Below are 25,334 nucleotides of genomic sequence, written 5' to 3'. Positions count from 1 at the left end.
TGTCAATATCACAAGGATGTCACTCCGAACATATAATGCAGGTCTCCGCCTTGATTTGTGAGGTGTCTAAAATCAATACTGCAGGCAATTCTGTTTTGTGAGTTACTTCAATCCTCTCAGAGGGGCGAAGAGGGTAAAAAGAAATCCAATAAAGTGAGACATATGGTTAGAAACGGGTCAATTTTATCCCTAGTTCGCTCTGCCCAGCTCTTGCGGCAAGTAATGCTCATTTGGAGGAAGGATGATTGAACAGTAACATGGTCTAAGCGCTGTGATTAGATGCTGCAGGTGCCACATGAATTATGGTTTCAGACTTGACCATTCACACAATTCATTGTTTTGATGCTTCTGATATGGATTTGATTATTTTGGAGTAAAATGCAAATTCACAGCTTCAAAATGAATATGTACACTTTATAACCTGAGTGGAAAAGCTACCATGAAGGTGCTTCAAGTCTTTCCTTACCTCCGAGGGTAGCAGACACCAGGAAGTGGGTTCCATATTTCTTGATGAGGTTTTCGTTGATTTGCTGCAAGGTTGGCCGTCGCCCCAGCAATCGCAGGTTGCGTAGGAACTCTGGTGCTAAGGGCAACAGAGCTTTAAAGAAGTCTCTCTTCTCTGTAGCCAGGCTGTTTACCTTCCAGTGGCTGAATTCCCTAAGAAGAGAAATACACATAAAAGTAAATACATACTCAAGTCAACTCTTCCAACTTGCATCCCCTCATCGTTGTTGACAACCTACGCATCTAAAAGAAGCACCTGACATTGTGTATGGGTCTTGAGACACTTTTCTTTGTTGTTGTTGTTGCGCAAGCATGCGCCAGAACATCCGACTAATAAAGATGATTTTGAAAGTGATATCGTCATCTGTAGCAAGATGTTTAATTTTGTTTGCAAGCAGCACAATCCACTAATAATGTTTTAATATGGAACTATTAAGTTCCCATGGAAATATCGGTTTGGAACTTGAAATAAAGCAATCACGTCGGCCATGGGAAATTATGTAGCAGTTGCAACACTGCGCCTGTTCATAGTGAATTAGAATTCTCATTTTATCAGACATACCCAAAACAGTAGTGCTGCAAGGAAATAAACTACTACAGAACCGCGAATGTTACAAAATAAATTGCTTTTATCATGTGAAGCTTGCTACCCAACTAATTTGTCTTATTGCAGGTGTGATACAAAAGAGACAGTTAAGCTTAGCAAGAACATCCTGAAGGAATAAAAGCAAACTTCCTAGTTAGCCTAAACAGAGCAAGTGGGAGATAAACTTGATGGCTGCATAAACGTTCGCGAAACATTGACAAAGACAAAAGAGTTAAGAAAATTAACCAGTTTCAACTGTCATATAATCTCCTATAATGCCATGTAACATAACCCCAAAGTACAGAATGTGAATATTATGCAAATCAAAGCAGAAACGAACAGATCTGCCTCATCTGCATAATTTGCTGGCAGAACAAGAATTGCTGAACGTTGCAGCGCATTGCGTGTGCATCTCAGAACTAAATACCACAAGTGCCTTCTCATTCACACTCAAGCACACATTTAGATTGGGACAAGCATATAGACAGTGTGTGGCATATTTGTAGGCAGTTAACCACTGTTTGTACTACCAGAGTATATGTCGTCACCATTTTACATTAGAATATTTCACAATTCTATTGTTGGTAACATTACGACATGAATAAGCGATTTAATGGGTGATAAATGGGCTATATAGATTTTTTCCTGCTTACAAAATGTACCATTTAACGATCCATGACAATGCTTTTCTCAGCAACCCTTGCCTCAGGGAGATTCTGGTTAATTTAGGGCTTCATTTGGATGTTCATTCTCACAAAAGACACTAATAAATGCTTCCAGCCTGGCTACAGAACCATTAGTTATTATTAAGTAACATGCAAAATTGTTCCAATCGACATTTTTAAAAAAACACAAACAAATGAGGAGGTATAAATCCTCGGGAAATACACACTTGAGTTTTTCTTCTTTTGTGTTATATAGTCCTGATGACATTAGGCTAAGCAACAGTATGTGAATCTTTTATACAGTACATGCATTCAATCATGTTTTATAAAAAATAAAATATATTAATAGCACATAGCAATGTATATTGTCTATATTTAAATTATCATTTTTTTGTCATACATCTGGTCAGGAAGTGAGTGGTCCTATGCCGCCCCCGAGTTGGACCGAAGAAAAATTATGGTCTTCTCCAGCATTAACGTTGCCCATCCCTGTCCTAGATACTGGTAAACGTATACATAATGTGACACCTGTTTGTATTTTCCTTAAAGAAATGTATCACATCCCACCTGTATTTTGTATGCTTGGGAAAAAAGTGTTGCTTTTGTAGAATTTATGGAAATAAATGATGATAAACATGCACTGAGAATCTGCAGTGTTTTTGTCTTTATCCTTTTACATCAATCACCATACATTCTGACACTGAGCAGCATATTTCACCCTTGAATACCTTCATCATCTGAGATTGTTTTGCACCCAGCACAGGTTCAACACAAACTGCGCCAAAGCAGTTCCAGAAAATACCTGAGCCTGCTGTTTATGACCACAGTAGTATCGTGTTCTGTTCTTTGTACACACAAGCATTGTTGCTCGTCAATATGCATTTTTGTAAATTCGAGTCTCATTAGTTTTAAGTTATAGGCAATGTTCTGAATCATTATCATTTTTTTTAACCAAAGTAAAAAATAACAACCTTAGAGCAGCTATACTTTGCATTCCGTAAGACTATTCATCGTTTTAATCAATCATGACTAGACAACTATCAAAATAGTCATTAATTGCATCCCTATTAGTCCTTGGCTATCACTCGGCTCACTGAGCATTGGTTTCAGATTAATGCTTAATCCAGGGAGAATGGCAGCCAGCGGTTATACGCTGATTAACTGGGGTTGATTTTAACTGATGTGTTTGCTGCGCTTCTCCACAGTGACTGAGCTTTGGCAAGGAGGCTGAGCCGAGATGGGCAGAAATCTAACATGAGCTGTGCATCATTTTCTTCTCGCCTCGCTTTGCTTTCCAAGAGTTAACAGTAAGACCGTTGGCTGACTATTTGGCTAATGATGATAGATGATGTTAATTAAACTGTTTTAGCACAGCCGTGATTGCACCTGCAGCCCTGGCATTTAGTTTAGCTGAAACAGTCGAAATTTAGTTTCCATAATAGAAAAAGAAAGAAACTCTGTTGACTTTGCAGAGTAGCTCCTTGGAGATTTCTGCTGGCAACATGTTTGAAAATAACACCTGGACATTATTAGTTGTCAGAAAAAGACAGAGCCTATCCGATGGCTCTCAGGATGACTATAACAATCACTTTATAGCAGCGCAGCTGCTAGGAATGGGATATTTGAGAGACTTTTTTATATGGCATAAGTCAAGACATTTGGTCCGTGTTGCACAATAACTTCAAAAGCATTAGTTTCATCTTGCAATACCTGTTCTTATATGAGTGCCGCCTTTGCGCTGATATATTTTAAGTGTACAATTGTATGTCAGCATCAGCACCGCTTATTCTGCTCAGGGTCGTGGGGGGTGCTGGAGCCTATCCCAGCTGGCTTCGGGCGAAAGGCGGACTACACTCTGAACTGGTCGCCAGCCAGTCACAGGGCACACACAAACACTGTCACAGAGTGGGAACCGATCCCGCGCCACCTGCACACAAGTCAGGCAAGTGTACCACTACACCATCAGTGACTCACAATTGAAACAAGCATATTTAATTTAGTCCTTCATTCAAATGACTGTTTTTTTTATTTGTAATTCTTTTTTTTTTTAAACAGGGATAGTACATTAATCAATATTTCTTGAAATGTGCCAGTTTTAGCACATTTCAGACACATTACGACAACAAAACACAATTTGAAAACGCATGCAAATGCTTTGTGAATTTGGCCTAAACCACTCCAGATAAATGTGCGTCATATCATTGTGCAATATTATACTAAATTGTGTGTTGACTTTTGTCAGTTAAACAATAATCTGCAACTATACTAACAATTCCAGTAATTTCTCTTTAAATGTGTAATGTTTACATGTGTAGAATAACATTCAGTGAAGTGAACTGTATAAGTTTGGTGGAGGAAATTAGCTCTCCTGCTTGTTTTGCAATGTCAATATAGTAAAATTAAGTTGTTTTTCATTCATACTTCAGTAAATTATTATGTAGAAATTTCATGTGAAAATATATCATTCACATGGAGTAAAACTCACATGATTATGTGTGAAAGTAGGGTGGAAGGAAAAAGTTTTATTCAGAGTTTGCACTTCTTTCTGGCACCAATTTATTTGTTCCAAGCTGTAGGTTATTATGTGAGCTTTGTGAGTTGAAAGTGAGCAGACCAGAAACTTTATAATGAGCGGATCCAGGAACAGTTTCCCATATTATTAATAAGTGACCCAAATACTCCTGGTGACAAATTTTGGAGCTGAGGTTGGTTGAGTGCCTACCTTCAAGTTACAGCATGAAAATGGTGCTTCACTGCTCACAATCAATCCTTCATGGTAATGGGCCTTGATGCAGAAGGACTCATCTTTTGTAACCATATCATTCAATGTTTATATGTTCAAAGGAAACTTAACTGCACAGGAAAAACCAAAGGTGAAATAAAAAGTAAAGAACGCCATGTGCAAAGCTCTCGTATAGGCACCACTTCATATAGTATATATCATATATAGATATATCATCTTGATTAAATAGACATTTAACTCATTTTCCGCCAGCTTTTTTCCAAAGCACAAATCCAAACATTGCCATATTAAAATTATATATATATATATTAAACTTATTTATATATATATATATATATATATATATAAATATATATATATACATATATATATTAATTAGTGCTGTCAATTGATTCATTTTTCTAACTAATCACAAAAATATTCCATGATTAATCACGATTAATCACATTTTTCAACTACAGTTTTTTGCGAAGCTTGTAACAGATATTTACTAGAATAATATCTTGGAATTGATGCAAAATCACCCAATATGAAGTATATCTAATTCAAAGACTGTTCTAATAGCTTTCTTTGATTCTTGAATACGATTGAAATGGAGACACCTTTACAGCCATTTTTCTTTGAAACATTTCTCACAACCGCCCACAAGCGCCACACAACAGCAGTGTTGGTTTGCAAGGTCCAGTGGTAAATTGAACACGATGTTCTGTTCTGAGGCATGCTAATGTTGTACAGCTAATATGGCGCAATATTTGCAATGTATGTTAATTATTTTTTAAATAAATCAAACTGAGTTAATTGAGTAAAATATTTTTACTGAGTTAAATATTTTTGGATGAATCACCTGAGTTAATTTTGACAGCCCTATATATATATATATATATATATATATATATATATATATATATATATATATATATATAAAGTAAAAGCTGCAGAAGCTAAGACAAGAAAGGGCAATTTATGCTGGAGGGGGCCCACAATATTTGGTGTGGTGTGGTACAGTGGTACAAAATACCTTTTTTTTAATACATATATCAAAGACACCATACTAGCACAACAATAAAGGAGTTATAGAACACTGCAACACTTTGTATTCCTAATTAAACGGTTCTCCTGCATAAAGAAAACAAAAAACAAAAAAAAAAACATTGAAGGACAACAAGAAGCTGCTGAACAGCACACCAACACTAAGAATACAATATAAATATTTCTACAACACATTTCAGAACAGCTGAAGCTGTAACAAATCACCTTACATACAGTGTAACATAAAATAGCAAGAATTCAACAGAAAGACAGTTAAAGCAGAAAATTAAAATATAAATTAATGATACTAATGTCTCTCTCCCTGCATAATATTACATCGCAACTATGCTATTTCCCCTATGTTGTGATTCTTTAATTAAACGCTTTTATTAAACTACTAAAGTATTTATTTAACGTTCAACGTTACCTTTGCAATATCTCTTAGCTATTTTGAGAACTATGCTGTCGGCCAAACTGTTTGAAAATGTGCATGTATGACAGGAATGTGATGCGTCATATTTTTATGCAAAACTAAAAGCTATGTTAGGTGTTTATTATTTGTATCTAGCATCTGACTTCCAACCAAGAAATAAAGCCAATGATTTGACTGGAGGTCTCTTTCAGTAGTTCTGATAAAAATTAATGAAGTGTGTTTTTAATTAGAAAGCCTCCACCTAATTTTAAAACCAATATTTAATACTTTGCGTGTCAAAAGAAAAAAAAACTGTCCAAGTCATTGTTTTAAAATATACATACTGACTGTCTTGGCATGCAGCTTTTCAGTCGTGCATTTTTGCAAAGGCATGGATACATGTGCAGTTTTATTATTCATAAGTCTTTCTGCAACAGAGAAATTATTTATTTATGTACAGAGGTATCATCATATCACAGGTCAGAAAAGTTTCCAAACTTTTAAAAGATTGTGTGTTTGAAGAATTCACCCCGCGTGGTTAAATTGTTTGCACCTAAACCTTGATTCTACAATATTGTCAATTAGCACCATTTACTTTTGTTTATATCAGGGGTGGGCAAACTTTTTGATTGGTGGGCCATAATGGGTTCTAAAATTTGACAGAGGGGCCGGACCAGGAGCAGATAGATGGAGTGTTTTGGTAACCTCACCTCATCGGTGAAAAAAAAATACATTTAATTTTAAATGAAAATGAACAAAAGCATTACAATAAAATGTCAGTGTTTGACGCACCAGAGTATTTAGAAAATAAAACATTAGCAACGTTTATTAATTTAATTTTTTTCAAGTTTGGGGGGCCGGATTAAAATGTTAAACGGGCCACATGTGGCCCGGGGCAGTAGGTTGTCCACACCTGGTTTATATCAAAGGATCTTTAATCTCCTTTCCAGTTTTTCTTCATTTTCATTTTTCCAAGTGTCTATCTTTATACAACATTGAGACACATGATAATGTGAGAAACAAGTAAGTTTATTTTTTTATACAACAAAATACATCTGACCATTTGCACATGCTAACATTAGTGCAATCAATAGTCATTTGTGTGATTTGTGATAGGTTTGATTGTGGTAATTGCAACAAGTTTAATCGCCCGGCCAATCCACTTTTGTAGGTTAACAAGTCCAAGTGATTGCTGCTTTTTCACACCTTCCAAATGACCAGGCTGCGGTAGTTCTCTGGTAAATCTCTAATCTCGTTGCACTCTTGAGTACAATGACAATAAAGGGATTTCTAATTCTAATTCTAAATTGGGTAAATGACCAAGCCCTGGGAGTTTTACTCTTAACCAGGCAATCCTCTGAGAAATGACAATCATAAAAATAGCTGTTGAATGGTCTGTCACAGGGGAGCCCAGCACCTAGGCCAGGGTGGCTGCTCATAGCGTCACTTTCCCAGACTCGCTTGTCGGTCGTGCAGCTGTCTGCACAGAGAAAGTGGGCCTGTTTACTTAAATAATTGAAACAGTGAAATTCCAGCCAATGAGGGGAGACCGCTTGCAGCGTGTCTTCATCAGACTCATGTATGGACAACAGTAAGTATGTGAAAAATGTTAAGAGCAGTAGAGCTCCAGCTGGGGAGCCTGGCATCTCGGCCTTGTTAACCGCTCTTAGCACCTCTTTCCAGCATATGCTCGTTGGGCATCCCAACTGGCTCGAGAAAGTAGGTGTGTGTGTTTAGCTTCAGGGGCGGTACGGGGTGGCTCCTCACTTTGTGATAGAGAAAAGTGAGGACCCAGTTATTTACTTAGAAGAGGCTGATATTTGGAGAGCAGGAATGAGCAGGGATGAATGGAGGAACACACCTCCATTGTGGGTGTTTTGGGTGAGGAATTAAAATCTTTACTTGTGTAAAAGCTCAGAAAAGTATATTTAGCAGTTGGACAGCATGAGAGGGAACTGAGGCGAAGGATGTATGCTGAAGTCCATAATCACCTCTACGGTCTTGAGTGTGTTCAGATCCAGTTTGTTTTGGACGCAGCAGAATACCTGCAGCTCTACTTTCTGTTGTTATTGTCACCATTGTTGATGAAAGCAGATGACTGTGGTGCCCTGTGCTAACTTTGGGAGTTTGAAGGCTGAGTCCATTGAGGTGTGGTTGCTTTTATCTAGTGAGAAGTGCAGTAGCGAGAGGAGGCATCATGGAGGCATCCTCATGCAGATGGTGGTGAAGTCGTTGAGTCCCAGTATTGCCGCTTTCTTGGGGACTGTGATTATGGTTCAGCATTTTAAGTAGGATGGGATTCCATACAGCTCCAAGGATCTCTTGAAGATATGTTTGAAAACTGGAACTAGCTTGTTAGCACAGACATGTCCTGTAGTTAGTTAGTGATTGCAGACAAATCATTCGCAGAATTTTATTTTCAGCTTTTTGTCATAGCTCCTCTTGCTGATGTTAATTTGCCATCTGGCTTTGGGCCTGGTTGGAAAGGCCTCTGTCTTCACTTCTAAAGTCGTCCTTGCTTTTTCAAGATGCCAAAGTTTGACAGTGAACCACAGCTTCTTCTTGTTGAACCTGCAGAAAGTTTGGTCAGAACCTGTTTTCGCAGTCTACAATGGCACAGTGTCTGTATATTCATCCAAGCTGCCAGCTGAAGTTTCAAAAACACTTCAATCAATGCACTCTAACCAGTCTTATAGTGCCAGTTTAATGTGTCACTGGTCCACTGCTTCACCATTTTCTCCACAGGCTTCTTGATGGCATAACTCAACATCGATCTAAGCTCTAAATTGCAGGTCCTTCTGACAGTGGCGATTGAAAGATGTTCTCAGACTTGCATCTAAGCCCCTCATTCTGGAAAAACACACCATTTCTCAGTCCCACCCCCTATTTAGCCTTTCATCCAAGATTGCAGCCGCAAGTCCGATGAGATGACCACAATGTAAGTCATCAACATAACAGCCTCAACACCCCGATGCTCCACCATAATGACTCACCACGGGCAAATGTGATGACCGCATAAGTCCAATAACAAAGCACTGTCCAGGTTTAGATAGGAGTGGGGTTTTTTAGAGGAACAACTGGGGTGGGGGATTCCTCCCAATCAGATCCTTCACATGCTTGCCTCCAAGAACTGCAAAAAAAGACAGGCACTCTGAGCTGCTGGTTGGGTACATAGGCATAAACAAAGAGCAGGATCTGTCCCCCCCGACCAAATGTTGAGAAAGGATAGCTCTCCTCCACCACACCAGACCCCAACTATTCGGCACAAAGCCCAGCACAAAGTATGTACACACCTGCTTGACTTCTCTCACCTGGTGCAACTCTTGAGTGGTAAAGTTCAACTCCACTCAAGAAGACCCTTTGCTGAGTCCAAGATGCGTCAAGGAGAGTCTGGTAGCCATCATTGGAAGTCATTTAAATCTGGCTTTGTCTGGTCCCTTACCAAGGACTTCTTACCCTTGGGTGACTCTATTAGGGACATCAAGCCCCAGCCAATTCAGCACCTAGGATCATTCAGGCAAACTCTCCACCACGACAACCCAATGAATGAGATGTTTCTCTGCATCTGCTTCATTTTACATTGCAAACACTTACATTCCACTCAAACCTCAATGTATTGATAGATACAATTATTTGGATACCCAAACTATAAGTAAAAAAAGTAAAATTGCAATCAAATTAGACTATACTATCAAGAAGGTGTAATTCTACTGTAATCTCAGATACCAACTTTAAATGAGCCAAAATGTAGCTATCAAAGCAATACTAAGAACTCACAAATCAAATAATTTATCAGAGAAAATGTAAGTTTTTCTTATTTGTTTGGGAGTGGCAAGAAGTTAAATTATAACATATTGTTCGAATCAGTCTGAAATCAAAGGCCAATAGAGTCATCCATGTAGTTTTTGAGGGGCTTTTTCAATGACACTCTGGGAAGGTCGGCTTGAAGTGGAACTATGTTTGTTATGCACGTAGTACTTCCTCTTGTGGGATAAGGTTGTGTATTAATATCTGCTAATAGATAACAATAACAATGGCAGCATCAAACTCTTCAAAGTATATTCGCTGTCGGTTGGAATTAGATCAAGTTACCGCAAATTGCGCATGGCCATTGCAATCGCACCAGTTATCCAAGTGACTGCAAAGCGATCAAAGGTTCCATATCTCATGAGCCATTTGCAGTCTCACAGTACATGCAGGTCCGCGTGTAAGGAAACGTGCACGGCTTAATCTTCGAGACACTTTGTTTATAGACCATACAAACAACCACAACTGTAACACACTGGTGTACATTAACAGTCAACATAAATAGAATTGAATGCCTTTATCGGTACGGTTTGGAGCAGATACAAAAAAATTGCAGTAAGCTCGGAACGCCGACTCGCTAGTTTGAGATTATGTCACTGGCCCAACGGGGTCGCCTTCAGATTCTGAAGATGGCAATGACAAGTAGCTCATTTTTTATTGTTTAATTAAAGGAGTCTCACAGCACACAAAAGCCAAGGACATAGTAGTGTTTATTGCAGGAAAACTACGCAAAACATGCCTCGTAATTCGGTCACTCTTGTATAAATCCCAATTGTGTTATACTGCCATCTATCTAAGAGGTTGGAGTGGGGTTTGCTGTCTTCTCTCTTTTATTGATTGAGAGTGTCATTGTCCTCATGATTCTGTGGTAGAAATGTTAATCATTCACAGATTGAGTATACTATGTGGGTATAAGTATGTTGTATTATACACACGCATATTACCGTATTTTCGCAGTCATAAGGCGCACTTAAAAGTCCCAAATCGTACTTAGTTGTATGCATGATAATCAGAGCTGGGTAGTCTGTCCCGGGGCGTAAAGTTCCGACCCTCTGGCCCGGCCGGACATCCGTTTTTTGGGCGGGGGGTGACAAATTTAAAAAAAGGTGTTCGATTAACAAAGGCCGGAGGTGGATTTTAGTCCAGCCCATGAATCGACAAAAATTGCCTCTGAACGCATCAGAAGCGCCACTACCAACTCTTTGAGTATGAAGAGACGTGAGACAACAGTGTGAGAGCAAGCGTACCTGTATTTCCTTATTCTGACATCACGTAACACACGCCTCCCACCTGCTACTGGGGCAAACCATTACAAGAGAGGCTGCATTAACACAGACAGAGCGAACAGAGGGGTAATCAAACTGTTAACCCACATTGGTTTGGCAAAACACTTACCACCATAACAATCCCATAATAAAGTAAGCAGATTTGAATAGTAAATCAGCCAGATAATGATTGTTTTAGGGATTGCGGTATTGCTCCCCCCCACCACCACCACCACCACCGCACCCTTATAATGGTATGCCCCAGTAGCATTTTTGTATGAATAAGGCTGATGGTCGAGGCCGGCAAAAAAGGGTCGAGTGCCCAGCTTTAGAAATCTAGAAATGTTATGAAATGTCACTGTTTTATCTGCATCAGATTATAGTTTGTCAATATTTCATTCTGGGCCAGTGTCTGTTTTAATAAGTAGGCAGTTTGCAGTGCAGCAGGATTCAGTGAGTTATTTTCAATGCATATTAGTGATGATATAACACTTGTCTAATCACCTTTTACTACCTTTTATTTCTCCTTTCCAAATGCCCTTTGATCAATGCTTCTGCAATTACACATCTCCCTCTTTTTCGTGTATAATGACTTGATTGGGGAACCCAAAAAGGCTCATGCTGCCCTCCCATCAGTACAATCAAAATCCAGCAACGCTACGTGGCGGCATCGGCATAATCTAAGTGAAAGCAAGCAAAAACTAAACGTATCAGAAGAAAAACCACGATGAGCACACTTCGCAGCCAGCAAGTCAGAGACGTTGGCTCGATTACGTCATATGCGCTGCCTTCACAATCAATTACGCCGTTGTGCTGGCTCCGCCCAGAAATGCTTCAAACATAATGCTAAATGCATTCAATACTCACTTAATGTGTATCAATGTGAGAAACCATTCATTGCGAATTGGATATTTGATTGTTTAATACAACATATTAAAAATCGTGTCCCTTACACTTTATTGATAATATACAAGAGTCAATAGATTTTCAAATAAGTTATTGTGAGTCTTTGTAACACACTTTGGGCAATGGAGGTGTAGATATAGCATTATATAATTACATTTGATCAAATTGGATTTTTCATGGACGAGGACAGGGAGAGTTAACTTCGGTCATAGAGAGCTGCAGTCCTGCTTGTTTTAAAAGTTTCCCTCTTCCAACATTGATTCAAATGAACAGCGCATCAGCAATCTCTGTAAAAGCCTGATAATGATTCTGATCATTTGAATCAGGTGTGTTCATAGAGGGAAATTTCTAAAACAAGTAGGGCTGTGGCCCTCTAAGACCAGAGTTGCCTACCCCCGTACAATGACGTATTCGTTCGGAAAAGTGCAATGAGAAACCCATTTGAATCCATTCAGAAGTTATTTGCTGCCATCAACACGCAAAGTGAAACGTGATTTAGGGTACCAGTCTGACCTCTAGTAATTATACAGTGAAATAAAAAAAAATATACATTAGTTGAACCCATTCATGTTGGCGTGGCTCCAAAGGAGCCAAACGAGAACCCAGACAGGTGATGACACAGGTGACAATGACACAGGACGACACATTAAGCTTGCAAGTCAAGAGCAGCCAGCTAACAGGAACGTTCGCCCTAGTGATTCATGTGTTGCCAACAATAATTACAAAGAACAAAAATTGCCAGACTGCTGATCAAACGACCTAATAAAGTCACACAGATAAAAAAAAAAGCCGTGATAATCAAAGGAAATGACAAGTTTGACACCTAATCAGACACAGCCCAATGCCTAACATTGTCTGAAGAACATTGAGGATGTTTTTTTTTTTGTAATCACCTCCGCTCAGTAGGTAGTAATCTTTCTCTGTGTGTACTTGCAGAGTCATGTTAACTAATCAGACAATCCCAGTTAACAAAATTGCATGAATTCTCTTGATAAACTATCATATAAATATTGGTGCAGTATTTCATAGTGTGATACAGCATAAAGAGTTTGACTGAAATGGAAAAGTAAGCATTTTTAATGCATTCCCATTAAACTTTGTGGTAGGTTGAGGCATAGAAAAATGTTTAATTCACATACAGACCAACGTGTTGATCCAGTATTCCAATTTGATTTTATGTCATTTTTATTAAGATTAAAAACTAAATATGTTCTGCATGTTTCCTTTTATCCCCCCTCAGTAAATACTCAATAGCTCTTGACAAGGGTAATTGGAAATGTGAAAATGGGGAAGGTGTATAATGTAATAACCTAGCAACTCGGAATTGTTCAGGCTTCGCAAAAGTCTGCAGAAAGGCACTCAGTGCCATTTTGCGTTTGTAAATGGAACTGTGTGTGTGCTCCATCATTTCATGAACGAGTATTCTTTTACCAGATGATGTAACCGGTGAGAGCCAGGCATCCTTAAAACATCTTGATGCATTTGACATTCCATTTTTCCAGTTGACTCAGTGCAAAATATTAGGCATCCAACCGAGCAACATATTGTGGTCGTACTAACAGGTTCTCAGCACGTGGCCACCATCTGTTCTTAACTGGAAAGTCAACTTGTCTTCCTGTCTCACACAAGCAGTGCAGACACTGATTTTTCTTTCCCTTCATTCACTCTCTAGGATAAAAACATTACGACCTCCAACTTCTCTGCCACGTTTTTTCCGCACTCGGTTATTCTTGTTAAGTCATTACCTTTATCTGTCTTTCTGATTTCTATCTTACTTCCATTGAGGTAATCCTGCGAAACTAAATGGTTTTCAATTCTCATGGAGTTGGTGGTTTGAAGACCGCTCTGACTTGAATGATTGCCCAGTATGCCTGGAATTGTCCTCAAATCAAGACAGAGGGACATGCTTGAACAAATCATACATGGACATACATTTCCAGCATATTCATAAAAAAAAAGAAATTATTACATAAAAAAAAATACAGCCATATTAAGGAAAAAAACGTTGCTTCAAAGAGCTGAATTGATTCAATGGTTTTATACATAACCACAAGCACTCATAGAAGGCGCGTGATTGGTTCCTGGCTGCAAGATGGACCAATGAGAGCACGAATAGATTTATCCCTTGAGCTGATTGGTTGCGCATTTTTTGAAGCCTAACCTAGGAAGAAAAGGATGACGAAACATCGGCAAGTGTAAAAGTTTGTTAAAGTTTATCCTAAAACAGCTTCCCATAACTAGAATGCCGTGTTACATTTTATCCAAAGCTCCCTGTTGATGTTATTGCACAAAGTCAAAGTTAAGCCATGATTACTTCTGCGACACCGATTCTTTTTTTTTGTGTCACAACAGCGTAATAGACAGGTAAATTCCTTCAAAATAAAAATTTTAATGAAAAATAACGCAACCAGTCCCAGGTGTTCCCAGCCTACTGTGGCCCTTGTGAGGATACAGTTTGGATAGTGGTTGGATAGAATAATAATAATAAAAATTCAACCTCTACTACGCGGTTTTTCACTTTTTGCCGGGGTTCGGGTCCCAAGTAACCACGAAAAACGTAGGATAACTGTATATGATTCTATCATGTAAAGCAGGTAAATGAGTGACTCAACTATGCACGACACTCTCTTGCAGGGAACGTATTTTTGCTGATATGGTTCGGAAATAACCCTGTTCATGGTGCAACATAAAGCCCCCCAGGGAGAGTCATTCCGACGGTAGAACAAAACTTTCTCATATGCGGTCGCAATAGCGCGGATGGGCTCATTTCACCTAGCCGGTTGCGAGTAATAAGAGTGATAAAGAATGGGAGATTGGCTCCGTTGCATTATGGAAATAACAGACTCGGAAAGGCGTCCGAATCTCTCTGTCTGTTAAATCCATTTATTTGTGCAACACAAACTCATCACAATAAATATAACATGCAGAATATTTCATTGGTCGAGCAGTCGTCTCCCAACTTATAGGTTGGCGGTTCCATCCCCAGCCAATGTAACCACATTGAAGTGTCCTTGAACTTCCAGTTGCTCCTGATGCTGTATCATCAGTAGGTAGATGAGGTAACAGTGTGAAGCGCTTTGACTACTGGAGGTAGAAAAGCGCTATACAAGTGACAGCCCATTTACCATTTGTTGTTCATGTGTGTCGATTACATGTGGATAGATGAATATTGCATATTTGACAAAATTATTTCATAAAGTGCAATGTGCAGGATCACTGTATCAAAGGAGGATGCATGGATCTAAGCAGCCTTGTTTATGGTGCGTTTGCCCTTTAAGAGACCAATGTATTTCCTAATGGGACATTCAGACATCACTCTTTGCTGAAACAATTTAACCAGACTCCCAAGGCACTAATCATGGATTCTGAAGTCTTACACCCCTGTGAATTTTAAAGCCTTGTTTGATATCTGTGATGTGGCTCAGCAGTTATTTATCTTTTCCATAAATGGATGTTGTTTATATGCCATGTAGAAGCATGTGTGGCTACATAAATAGATGTATTAGTAGTTTATGATATTTCTCTTGCACCGTATTGAGAAACAACATATGAGTCATGTTGGGAAATTCTGCAATGTTACATCTACCAGTAAAGTGTCCATTTTTCACCATTGAAAATTATTTGGGTTCCTATTGGTTGGTCTTACATTACTTTAATGAACCAATCACAATATGTGAAAAGAGCACTGAGAATTATAAATCAAACTAATTTAATAATTTAGTGTAGAAGTTGTTTGAGAATTGAGAGATTAGTTATGATCTGAGACAAACACGACGAACATAAGCAGATGTGGTTTTGTTAAAGGCGTACATTTGTGGAACAGTTGTTAACATTACTTGAAAACTGTCATGTTTCTGGTTGTTTTATTCTGTTTCCAGATGGAGTGGTAGGCGTTTCCCTACAGCAGCACACCTGTCATAAAGTTGTTATGTAATGTAATGTAATGACTTTCAAACATCTTAGTATAAAAGGACTGCCAAGCAGACACCCGCCGTCGGCTTATTCCGCATCTTGCTCATGACGTTGTCTCAAGTGTTGAATCTTCTATTGTTCACACCACGTTTTGATCGCAACCTGTTTTTGCATTTTCATAGTAAGTACTTTTTGGTTTCTAAGCTTCGTTTCGTGTGTTTTGGTTTCTTTGGGTTTGTGGCAGACTTGTCTTTTTATGACAACCAATGTACGTTATTGTTATTCTTGCCTTGGTTTATCCCGTTTTCCTGTTTTTTTTTCCCCAGCATCCTTTTGTTGTACTTTTGTTGACCTCATGCAATTTTTGTTCAATTCCTACGGAGTCTCCCGTTTTTAGAGTCTGATTGTCCGGAACCGGGACAAAAATATGTGGTTGTATTATTTCTTTTGAGTGAAAGAGATTTTTGTTCTGGTAAATTTTGTTTCTTTTGGTGTTTTTGTGGTTAATTTTCTTTGTTGAAATATGCTTTGCCATATGCTTGATGAGGCTTAGTTTCATTGTACGCCTTTTGATTGGCTGGTGTTCTTGGAGAACTCTGTATTGATTGTTCTATTCTCTTTTATTGAAGCCGATTGAATAAATTATCACTCAACCAATTTGTAATGAGGATAAATGCTCATCTGGTATATTTATTTATTAGACCATGAATCTGCAATTTTAGTCATCCATATTTATTTAATGATTGAGATTATGTTGGTTCAATGGCTCAAACGAGCTACAGTCCATAGCATAATTATATTATAAGAGTGCAACCATAGCACCAAAAGCATCTTATTATTTCAATGGTTGGTTGATTCATTTTTGTTGAGCCTTATTTTGGGAGGGAGGTGCCCATGGGCTCAACGTACACTAATGGCCGCAACTTCATTTTGGTCCAGGCCCAAGTCTACTCAACTGTGTTTGAGGCCATGATGGGTAATGTGGCGCACGGAACTGCATCGCCCACAATGCACCTGATATTTCAATCACAAGTCTCGTTTGGTGTGCTTGTGAATTTGATAGACCGCGCTGCGTGTCACTAGGTGGGCATTTTCTACCACATGCCCACTGGCGCAGCTGCAAATTTGATTACAAAACTGGGACTAGATTTTAGAGTGCTCATGCAGTAAGGTTAAAAGTGAAATAATGATCACAGAAAGAATGTGTATGTACACAGTGTTTTTACAATAATCATCATTTTAGACTGTGTATTATTTTTTTAATCTACCCACGTCATCTTGTTGACTTTGCAGTTTTGATTCGACAAACAAAATGGATGAAAAAAAGCATGAGAGAGGGTTCAGTGCCATAAAAAATGGGCATCATTAAGATGTGGTGAACATAGTAATAACAATCACAATAAATCACGACTGAGTTTTTCCCAGGGTCAGAATTTTAGTGCTGACATAAATTCTACAGAGACCTATTAAATAAGTGCCATTGCTCAACCCAATCGAGTGTCCCTTAAATGGTGAGAATGTAAAACTGGTTAAGGTTAAACATGAAGAAACAACTTGGTCACTTTTATTTGTTAAGCAATAAATGGGGGGTCTTTTTCATTTTGCTTACTTTTGCACACATCTGGTTGTGTGTTTTATAATGTCAACCAAAAAAGACCAATGTGGTTTCTAAAAATTTGACACCAGTTTTTTTCTTGTTTTCCGAAAACATTGAAATATGACTAAGGTGTGGCCGACTCCATGCTAGTGCAGTATAGTGACCATCAGAAAAATGAATTTGTCTTCCTTTGGAGGGCAAAATGTACAATCAGCCTGGGTATCAATTCAGAAATATTTTTGTTCTCACCCATGATATTTTTCTAATGTAAAACAGATAAGTTTGCTCAATACTCTCCTAAATAAAATCCCAAGTTGTTAAGTAAGTCTTTCACATGCTGTACATAGACTGACGTCGTGATCGAAACGTATAGCGATTTCACGGCAGCTGTGATCTCTCATGATGCACCAGAGATTGGAGACACACATCAGCTAACATTAGCGACACTTGGCTATTAGCATGACTGACTACTTTGCCACCTCCCTCCCAAAAATGAGCGTCAAAAAGAGTTTCACTATATATCTCAACAATTCAGTCCTAAATTGATCTCCATCTTTGCATGTTTTTAACACTTTATTTTTTTCATATATATTTAATATATTTAAAAAATAAAAATATTTAGAAAATGTTTTTCTAAACTTTTATTGGGGTAAGATTTCCATTCAATATTTTATCTAAATGTAATTAACCAGGAATTATAATTGACTTTTGTATTTTGCGACATTCAAGCACAATGTTGATTTCTGAACTGCAGTGGCTTTCAATAATAAATACAAGTGTGTTTTCGGAATAAAACTTCTATCTCGTTTTTTGTTGTGTGCAATTACATTATAATATATCTACAATAATAATGCCATTATGTCATTATTATTGCAGCATGCCACACTACTACAACGATGACAACAGTGTGCATTGTGTCATTACATTACGTGAATCAGGGAGTTTATATGCCGGAAATGTCAAATCAAATAATTAAGATTGCATTTTTGAGTTTCAGTTCATCCTTGTTTTTTTTTTGTCAACATGGAAAACAGGTAATTCATTTATGTTTTCATCCATTCTAGGATCGGAAGTGCTATCATCCTAACGGTCGAGTGCGTGCTGCCACTGGCAGATGTAAACAATGTGTCATTAGCTTAACAACAGTTGTGATTATAGCTTAACCAAACTTGCTGCACAGAGGACTTTGGCATTACGGACATTTTATTTTATTTATTTATTATTTTTTTTGTACATGCTTGAAAACGCGGTTCCTCCAGTGTAATTTTGACTGACACTCCCCTTTTCACTTCATAATTAGCAAAGTGGCGAACTGGGAACGCGCACCTGACTGAGCCTGGCAGGGGAGGCAAGAAAGGCCTGGCAGCCTGCCACGCCTAGAAAGTGCTGGGGGCAACCCTGTGCCTCTCTAGCTCCATCTCGTACCACTAATTTAATTTTTAAGAAACCACTGTGCTTGGGGCAAAGTAATCAATCAGAGACAGAGAGCATGACTTCTAAGGTGTCAGTTGTTTGTCAAGCACTCACGCTGACCTGTTATCGTGGGCTTCAGGAGTTTTGTTCAAACTACTGTACGACGGGATGATCACCCTCGGAAAATGAAAAAAAACTGCCGAGCTTTTTTTTGCCGACAACTGGGCATACGACTGGCAAGCAGAAGCGTGAAGGGATCTGAGGCAGCTGAGAGGATTCAGTAGTGACAAGAAATAAGTAACATCTCTGCTTGACAGATACATTTAACAACTTTTTGATTTTTAAACGATTGTAAAATAAACTTGAAACCAACAATATATAAACACTTTTGTTACAATTTTTGTTCTTTTGCCACCTATTTATTGTCAACAACTATGAACCAAATGAATTGTAGAAACCTATGAATCCTATTAACGTAAAAAGCAGTCAAAAGCGTTCCGTACTCTGTTGTCTGCTGTTTTGTTGCCGTCAGATCTTGGGTTGATTAAACAAATGACTGACTCTTGACATCATTTGAGTTAAGAATAACATTTTAGTCAGTATATTCCTCATAATTATGTTTTTTATGGATAAGTAACAAACAAGCTTATTGAAATATTTGAAACTTCATCAATTTAGAATGCAGAATTTCACCTTTGCATACAGTTTTGATCATATTGTGGCTGCTTGTCCAAAGGCAAACAGGTGACCATGGCAATGGACAAATCTAAATTAATGAGTTGCTTCACAACTAAGGAAGAGACAAAATCATGAGTCTTCTAAAAATGCTGCTTTGATGAATAAATGCATATTATTATTATTATTATTCCCCAAATTTGACAATTCAATCTTTTCAATTTTGACTGTCAATATTGTGCAGTGACAAAGCTAACTTTATGACCCTACATTATGTGTCATGGTATTACTTCATGCGACACTTTCACATTGTCATTAGTTAGTGCTTTCCTATGTAGTCTCCTGGTAACGCAGTATCAAAATTTAGCAAGACCTTGTGTGTGTGGATAAAGCAATGGCAAAGCACTAAGAGGCCTTCATTGGGAGACATTTATGCTACAGCTCGTTTGGAACTCACACCAGGCCTTCCCGTGTTCTCCCGGTACGCCCACAGTCCAAAAACATGCATAGTAGGTTAACTGAAGACTCTAAATTAATTAATGTGAATATGAGTGTAAATAATTGTTTGTCAATATGTGCTCTGTGATTGTTTGGTGGTCAGTCAAGAGTACCCTCGGCTCCAGCTCACTCGCCATTTGAATGAGGACAAGTGATTCAGAAAATGAATAGGTGGCTGGATACATTTATATTCTCCTACTGACCACGTAACCAAAAAAAAAAAAAAAAAAAGAAAGCAGGCATATGCTTGAATTTTAGTTCCTCTGAAATTCAAGACCTAAATAGGTACAAATAAATGACAGATTTAACTATTCTCAAAAAGCTCCCACATAAGACTCAGAGAATGAGAGAGAGTTAAAATGGCTTTCATGGAAGTCGGCATCTCCCAAGGCATAAATAAATGTGACAATTTCAAGGCTTTGAGCTAAAATAATCTCTAAATTTCTACAGGGCTTATAAATGGAGTAAGGGAGGAGTGAGATTTGAAAGAAGTACAAATATTGGTTCCAACTTGAGAAAGGAAATGGTGCAGTACTTTGTAATTTGATCACTTGACAAAATGGTCACTCAGCATTAGAGGACAAATAAATGCTGTAGAGATTCTAAAATTGCCCATCTTAATGTTTGACACCAAGCTGCAAAATTATCCATCCATCATCTAAGATGCTTTTTTCTCACAAGGGTGGCGGCCAGGCTACACTCTGGACGACTTGTCAGCCAATCGCAGGTCACACAAAGACTAACAAATGTCCATGCTCACAATCACAACTTGGGCCAATTTAGAGCGTTCAATCAACCATGCATGTTTTTGGAATGTGGGTGGAAACCCACACGGGCACAGTGAGAACATGCAAACTCCACACAGGCCGGACCTCTGCACTGTGAGGCCATCGTGCATACCAGTCGTCGACCGTGCCGCAGATATATAGATAGATAGAGATATGAAGTTGTTCATTCAAAAACGCATGCAGCGCATCTTGATTGGTTTGTTTTTGTTTTTATTTAATTTTTTGGGGCATTAGATTACAATAAATTAGCATTTACTAACACAACAATAAAAAAAAATTGTCAAGAGCAGCTCGAAAGTAAAAATGCCTTGAGCGTTTTTCAATTCTTTCAAAACTTTGAGGCAACCAAAGCATATTAACACAGGAGAGGAAAGCTGACTTAATATTGCAGTTTCTTATTTGCTTCTCTTTCATTTAGATGTGGTAACACGGGATCAGCTTTTATGAAAGAAACATATTAGTTTCCCACAATTCATATCTCCAGCAGTGGGGGGGAAAAAAAAACCTCCCCCTGCTACAGTATTTTGTTGAGCCGCACAAAATACGTTAATAAAAGTGTCATGTTTTTACTTTTATGAGAAAATAAGCTTTTTTTTTTAATTTTGTAGTTGAGAAAATGTGTAATTTTGCATATTTAAATTGGCAAACATGGTTAAAATCCTCAAAACAAAACTGAATTAGTTTGGATCCGATGTTCTTTTCCATATTACCTACGGGGCTCAGCTGTATTTGTCTATTTGTAAAATAAAGCTGGGTATCTATTGCTATTGATGTTTTTTAAGCTACTTAAGAAACCTAAATAAAAATGGCATAAACTTTAACTTGTCTGCTAATAATAATAATAATAATAATAATAACTTTGAAAAGTGCAGACTAAAGTAGGCCATCTGGGTTACCCCCTATTAGGATATATAGCAAACAAATCCCACATTGAAGGTCATTTAAGGTGAAATTTATGAATGGTGAAAATTTACCTAACTCAATGTAAGATGTTTTATTAAAGTGTGATAAATTAGACAGATTTTTTTTAATCTAGAAAAAAAACAATATCCCACCTTTCATATAAAGTATCAATAAACATTTACATTACCCTTATAGAGTGTATGAGATGAGAGCAGCAAACTAATAATGATTCATACGTCTAAAAACCTTGGTAAGCAATATGCGAGGCAGCTTGCTTGAAAAAATGGTTAAGAGAGATTTTATTCTATTTCTTGTTTGACCTGTTGCTTATCGAAACCCTTCCATAGATCACCTCAACACAAAACACTGGCAACATATGCAGCCTTAGACCCATCTCACCTGTAAATCTTGTATCTGGTAGAAAATCCCTGCTGGAACCTCTCTCTGAACTCCGTGTACTCAGGACAACGGTGGAAAGGTCCCTTTTCTGACAGCAGCCAGTCCAACTGCCCTCCACTCTGCCTTGTGCTGAAGCCCCACACTGAGGAACTGGAGGGAGAGGAGGAGGAAGATGACGAGGGGGACGACAGGGAACCATGGAGCCCTTTGCCCACATGTCCCCCGCTGGCCACTTGTTCAGCTCGGATGGGCCACAGCAGCCATAAGAACACCCACGGCAACCATAGAAGCATCAAGGAGGATGCCGACCATCTAGCAGGAGAGGCAGATCCATGGGAGCACTCCTCTTTTCTCACAGGCCACTGAGTTGCCATGGTCCCGGTGGTGATGTACTAGGGCACCTCGGACCGGCATTTCTTCTGACAGTCACCTCCCACTGCCCTGGAACAAGAAAACAGGAGGTGTCAACTGCTACATCTAAAGACACATTTTTGACATATAGAATTTAAAGAAATTGTCGATATACAATAGCAAACAAGTGGAGGCCATTGTGGATGTCTATGACCATTCATTCCACGTAAATGCAAGTTTTGTGTGCTGTTTGAGAAGTATAACTCGAATGATTCATAGCAGCAATTGGACAAATGACTGGAATAATGCTTCTTCCTAGACGAGAGCAAATATTAACCACCGCCATACACGGAGCTAAAACCAGAGTGGGAAAATTCTCTGGTTTAATATTAATTCTACCACCCACCCCAAAAAGGTGCACTCATAAAAAAACGGCAGCCAAAGGATGAATCACAAATTTACTGTATATCAAGATAAAATACCAAACAGTTTGTCATGCATTTATTTTGTTAGTACAAATACACCCACATACAATTCTGTTATAATTGGTGACTCTTGGCCTTCAGAAAGTAGAGGTTTGCTGTTTACTTCACTATAAATGACTAAAAAATATCGCTGAATGGGATGAAGTCCTCTGAGACAAATGAGCATATCAGACAGAATATGCAAAGTAGCACAGAAGATGCTTGAAATGAAATGGGATTTTAAGTATTCCCTGTTTGGCTTGCAAACAAATTAGTGAATTAATTTCTGGTGGATAGTTGCATATATACACAGGAAAAATAAAATACGCAAGGTGTTTCATTTAAATTTTTTTTCTTTCTGTAATCGAGGATTATTACCCTTCGCAAAGGGAATTAGTAAAACCACATGTCAAATGAAAGCATTCAATGAAGTGAAAGGCTTTAAATTTAATCACTGCCACTGACAGGTAAAGAAGCCAAATTATTATTATTATCTGTTTATTTATTTTTTTTTTACCTGTGCTGGCATTGAGTGAGTTAAACTGGATGTCGGTGATGTTTTGTGTACGGCCATCAAGTAAAACTGTTGCAAAAGTGCTTATTAACGGAGCCTTACACATGACAATGGGCATGGGGTGAGTCAGATAGTTGCTCTAATCCAGGTCATTTGTGGCCAGGAATTAGGTAGACTTGCAACATAAATCATAAAACACTCATTGTGGCCACAAAGTAGTTTTAACATGCAAACAATACAAATGAATACAATTAATTATAGGCTATAAATAAAATTCCGGTACAGTTGCCGGGTAACCAACTTGAGTGCACCTACTCCAGAACTCGTAAAGTGAAGGACATTTTGTATTGCACTTTCTAGCTAATTGGCACCACATTTGCTTACCCAGATGTCCATGTTGTAGATGGAAATGATGGCAAAGCCGCTAAATAGTATTTTGATTGCACATCACATCCATTTGATGGCCACAAATGTGTATTTCTTCATCAAATAACCTCTCTTTCATGGACACAAATTAGTATATTACTGGCACAAATTGGCATATGATATATAATGTGGCAACAATTAAACTCATGTTTGTGTATGTGTAATGATTTATGCGCTAAATGTGAACATATCATCCCCCCTGTGTGAAAGTTTATATAGTAACAGTGTAACAAATTGGTAGCTCTATACTGGTTAAAAAAAAATTTCAAAAGTATCGTCAATGCCGATTTTCTGCTTACCTATAACTTTAACCTTTGAGGAGTAAACATTTATAATCATCACATTAATAGTGACATACTTCATATTTGTGTATTTCCCAAATATATTGATGGGTGTGAGTAAATGGGGGACATTAAGTCTGTCCACTTGCAAGTTGCCCCTTAATGTGCTTAGTCAATTTATTTGCATTAGTTTATTAGGCAGAGCTGCCTCATCCAATATGGCAGACATGCTGATATATCAGAGCAACGTGCCAACCCAACAAGGCGGTGACTATTGTCCATCCATCCATTCATTATCTGCTGCTTATCCGGGGTCGGGTCACGGAGGCAGCAGCTTCAGCAGGGAAGCCCAGACTTCCCTCTCCCCAGCCATGTCTTCCAGAGGAATGCCCAAGCGTTCCCAGGCCAGCCAGGAGACATAGTCTCCACAGAGTGTCCTAGGTCATCCTCTGGGCCTCCTACCGGTTAGACATGCCCAGAATACCTCACCAGGGAGTCGTCCAGGAGGCATCCGAATCAGATGCCCGCGCCACCTGTCGATCTCACGCTCCATCCTTCCCTCACTCCAAGATACTCCTCCACTTGGAGGAGGATCTCTTTCCCATCCTGGAGAGGGCACTCCACCATTTTTCAACTGAGAACCATGGTCTCAGATTTGGAGGTGCCAGATCCCCTAATTTCCTTGACTACGTCTAAAATTTCTGTCCATAAAAGTTCTGAACATAATTTGAGACAAAGGGCAGCCTTGGGAGAGTCCAACCCTCACTGGAGACAAATCCGATTTACTGCCGGCAATGCAGACCAGACATCAGCAGTACAGGGACTGAACAGCTCGTATTAGTGGGCTTGGTACCCTGTACTCCCAAAGCACACCCCACAGAACCCCCGAGGGATACGGTCGAACTCCTTCTCCAAGTCCGCAAATCACATGTAGATTGGGCGAACTCCCATGCATCCTCAAGGACCCTCCGAGAGTGTTCACAGTTCCATGGTCGGGACAAAAACCACACTGCGACCTCCCGACGGACCCTCCTCTCCAGTGCCCCTGAGTGGACCTTGCCAGGGAGGCTGAGGAGTGTGATTCCTCTATAATTGGAAAACACCCTTTTATAGAGACTATTGTATAAACCCAAATGATCACTTACAAAGTAATAATAAGAAATTGGCCATTTGTCAGCATTATTTGCTGAATAGAA

General features: G+C 38.7%; 1 protein-coding gene across 1 annotated transcript in view; it reads right to left on the bottom strand.

Annotated features, from left to right (window-relative positions):
• brinp2 (BMP/retinoic acid inducible neural specific 2) overlaps positions 1-25,334 on the bottom strand; it is a 194,799-nt gene that overhangs the window by 88,981 nt on the left and 80,484 nt on the right. Inside the window, exons 2-3 of the mRNA XM_088311154.1 lie at positions 22,103-22,543; positions 467-657 (exon numbers count right to left, since the gene is read on the bottom strand). Coding sequence (XP_088167280.1) covers positions 467-657; positions 22,103-22,476 — 565 coding nt within the window. The 5' untranslated portion in view covers positions 22,477-22,543. The remainder of the gene's footprint in view (positions 1-466; positions 658-22,102; positions 22,544-25,334) is intronic.

This window comes from Idiotropiscis lumnitzeri, chromosome 12, assembly GCF_059441095.1.
Source record: "Idiotropiscis lumnitzeri isolate Australia: NSW breed Sydney's pygmy pipehorse chromosome 12, RoL_Ilum_1.0, whole genome shotgun sequence".
Taxonomy (NCBI): Eukaryota; Metazoa; Chordata; class Actinopteri; order Syngnathiformes; family Syngnathidae; genus Idiotropiscis; species Idiotropiscis lumnitzeri.
Note: the sequence above shows the minus strand (reverse complement) of the source record. Positions and strands in the feature narration are given on the sequence as shown.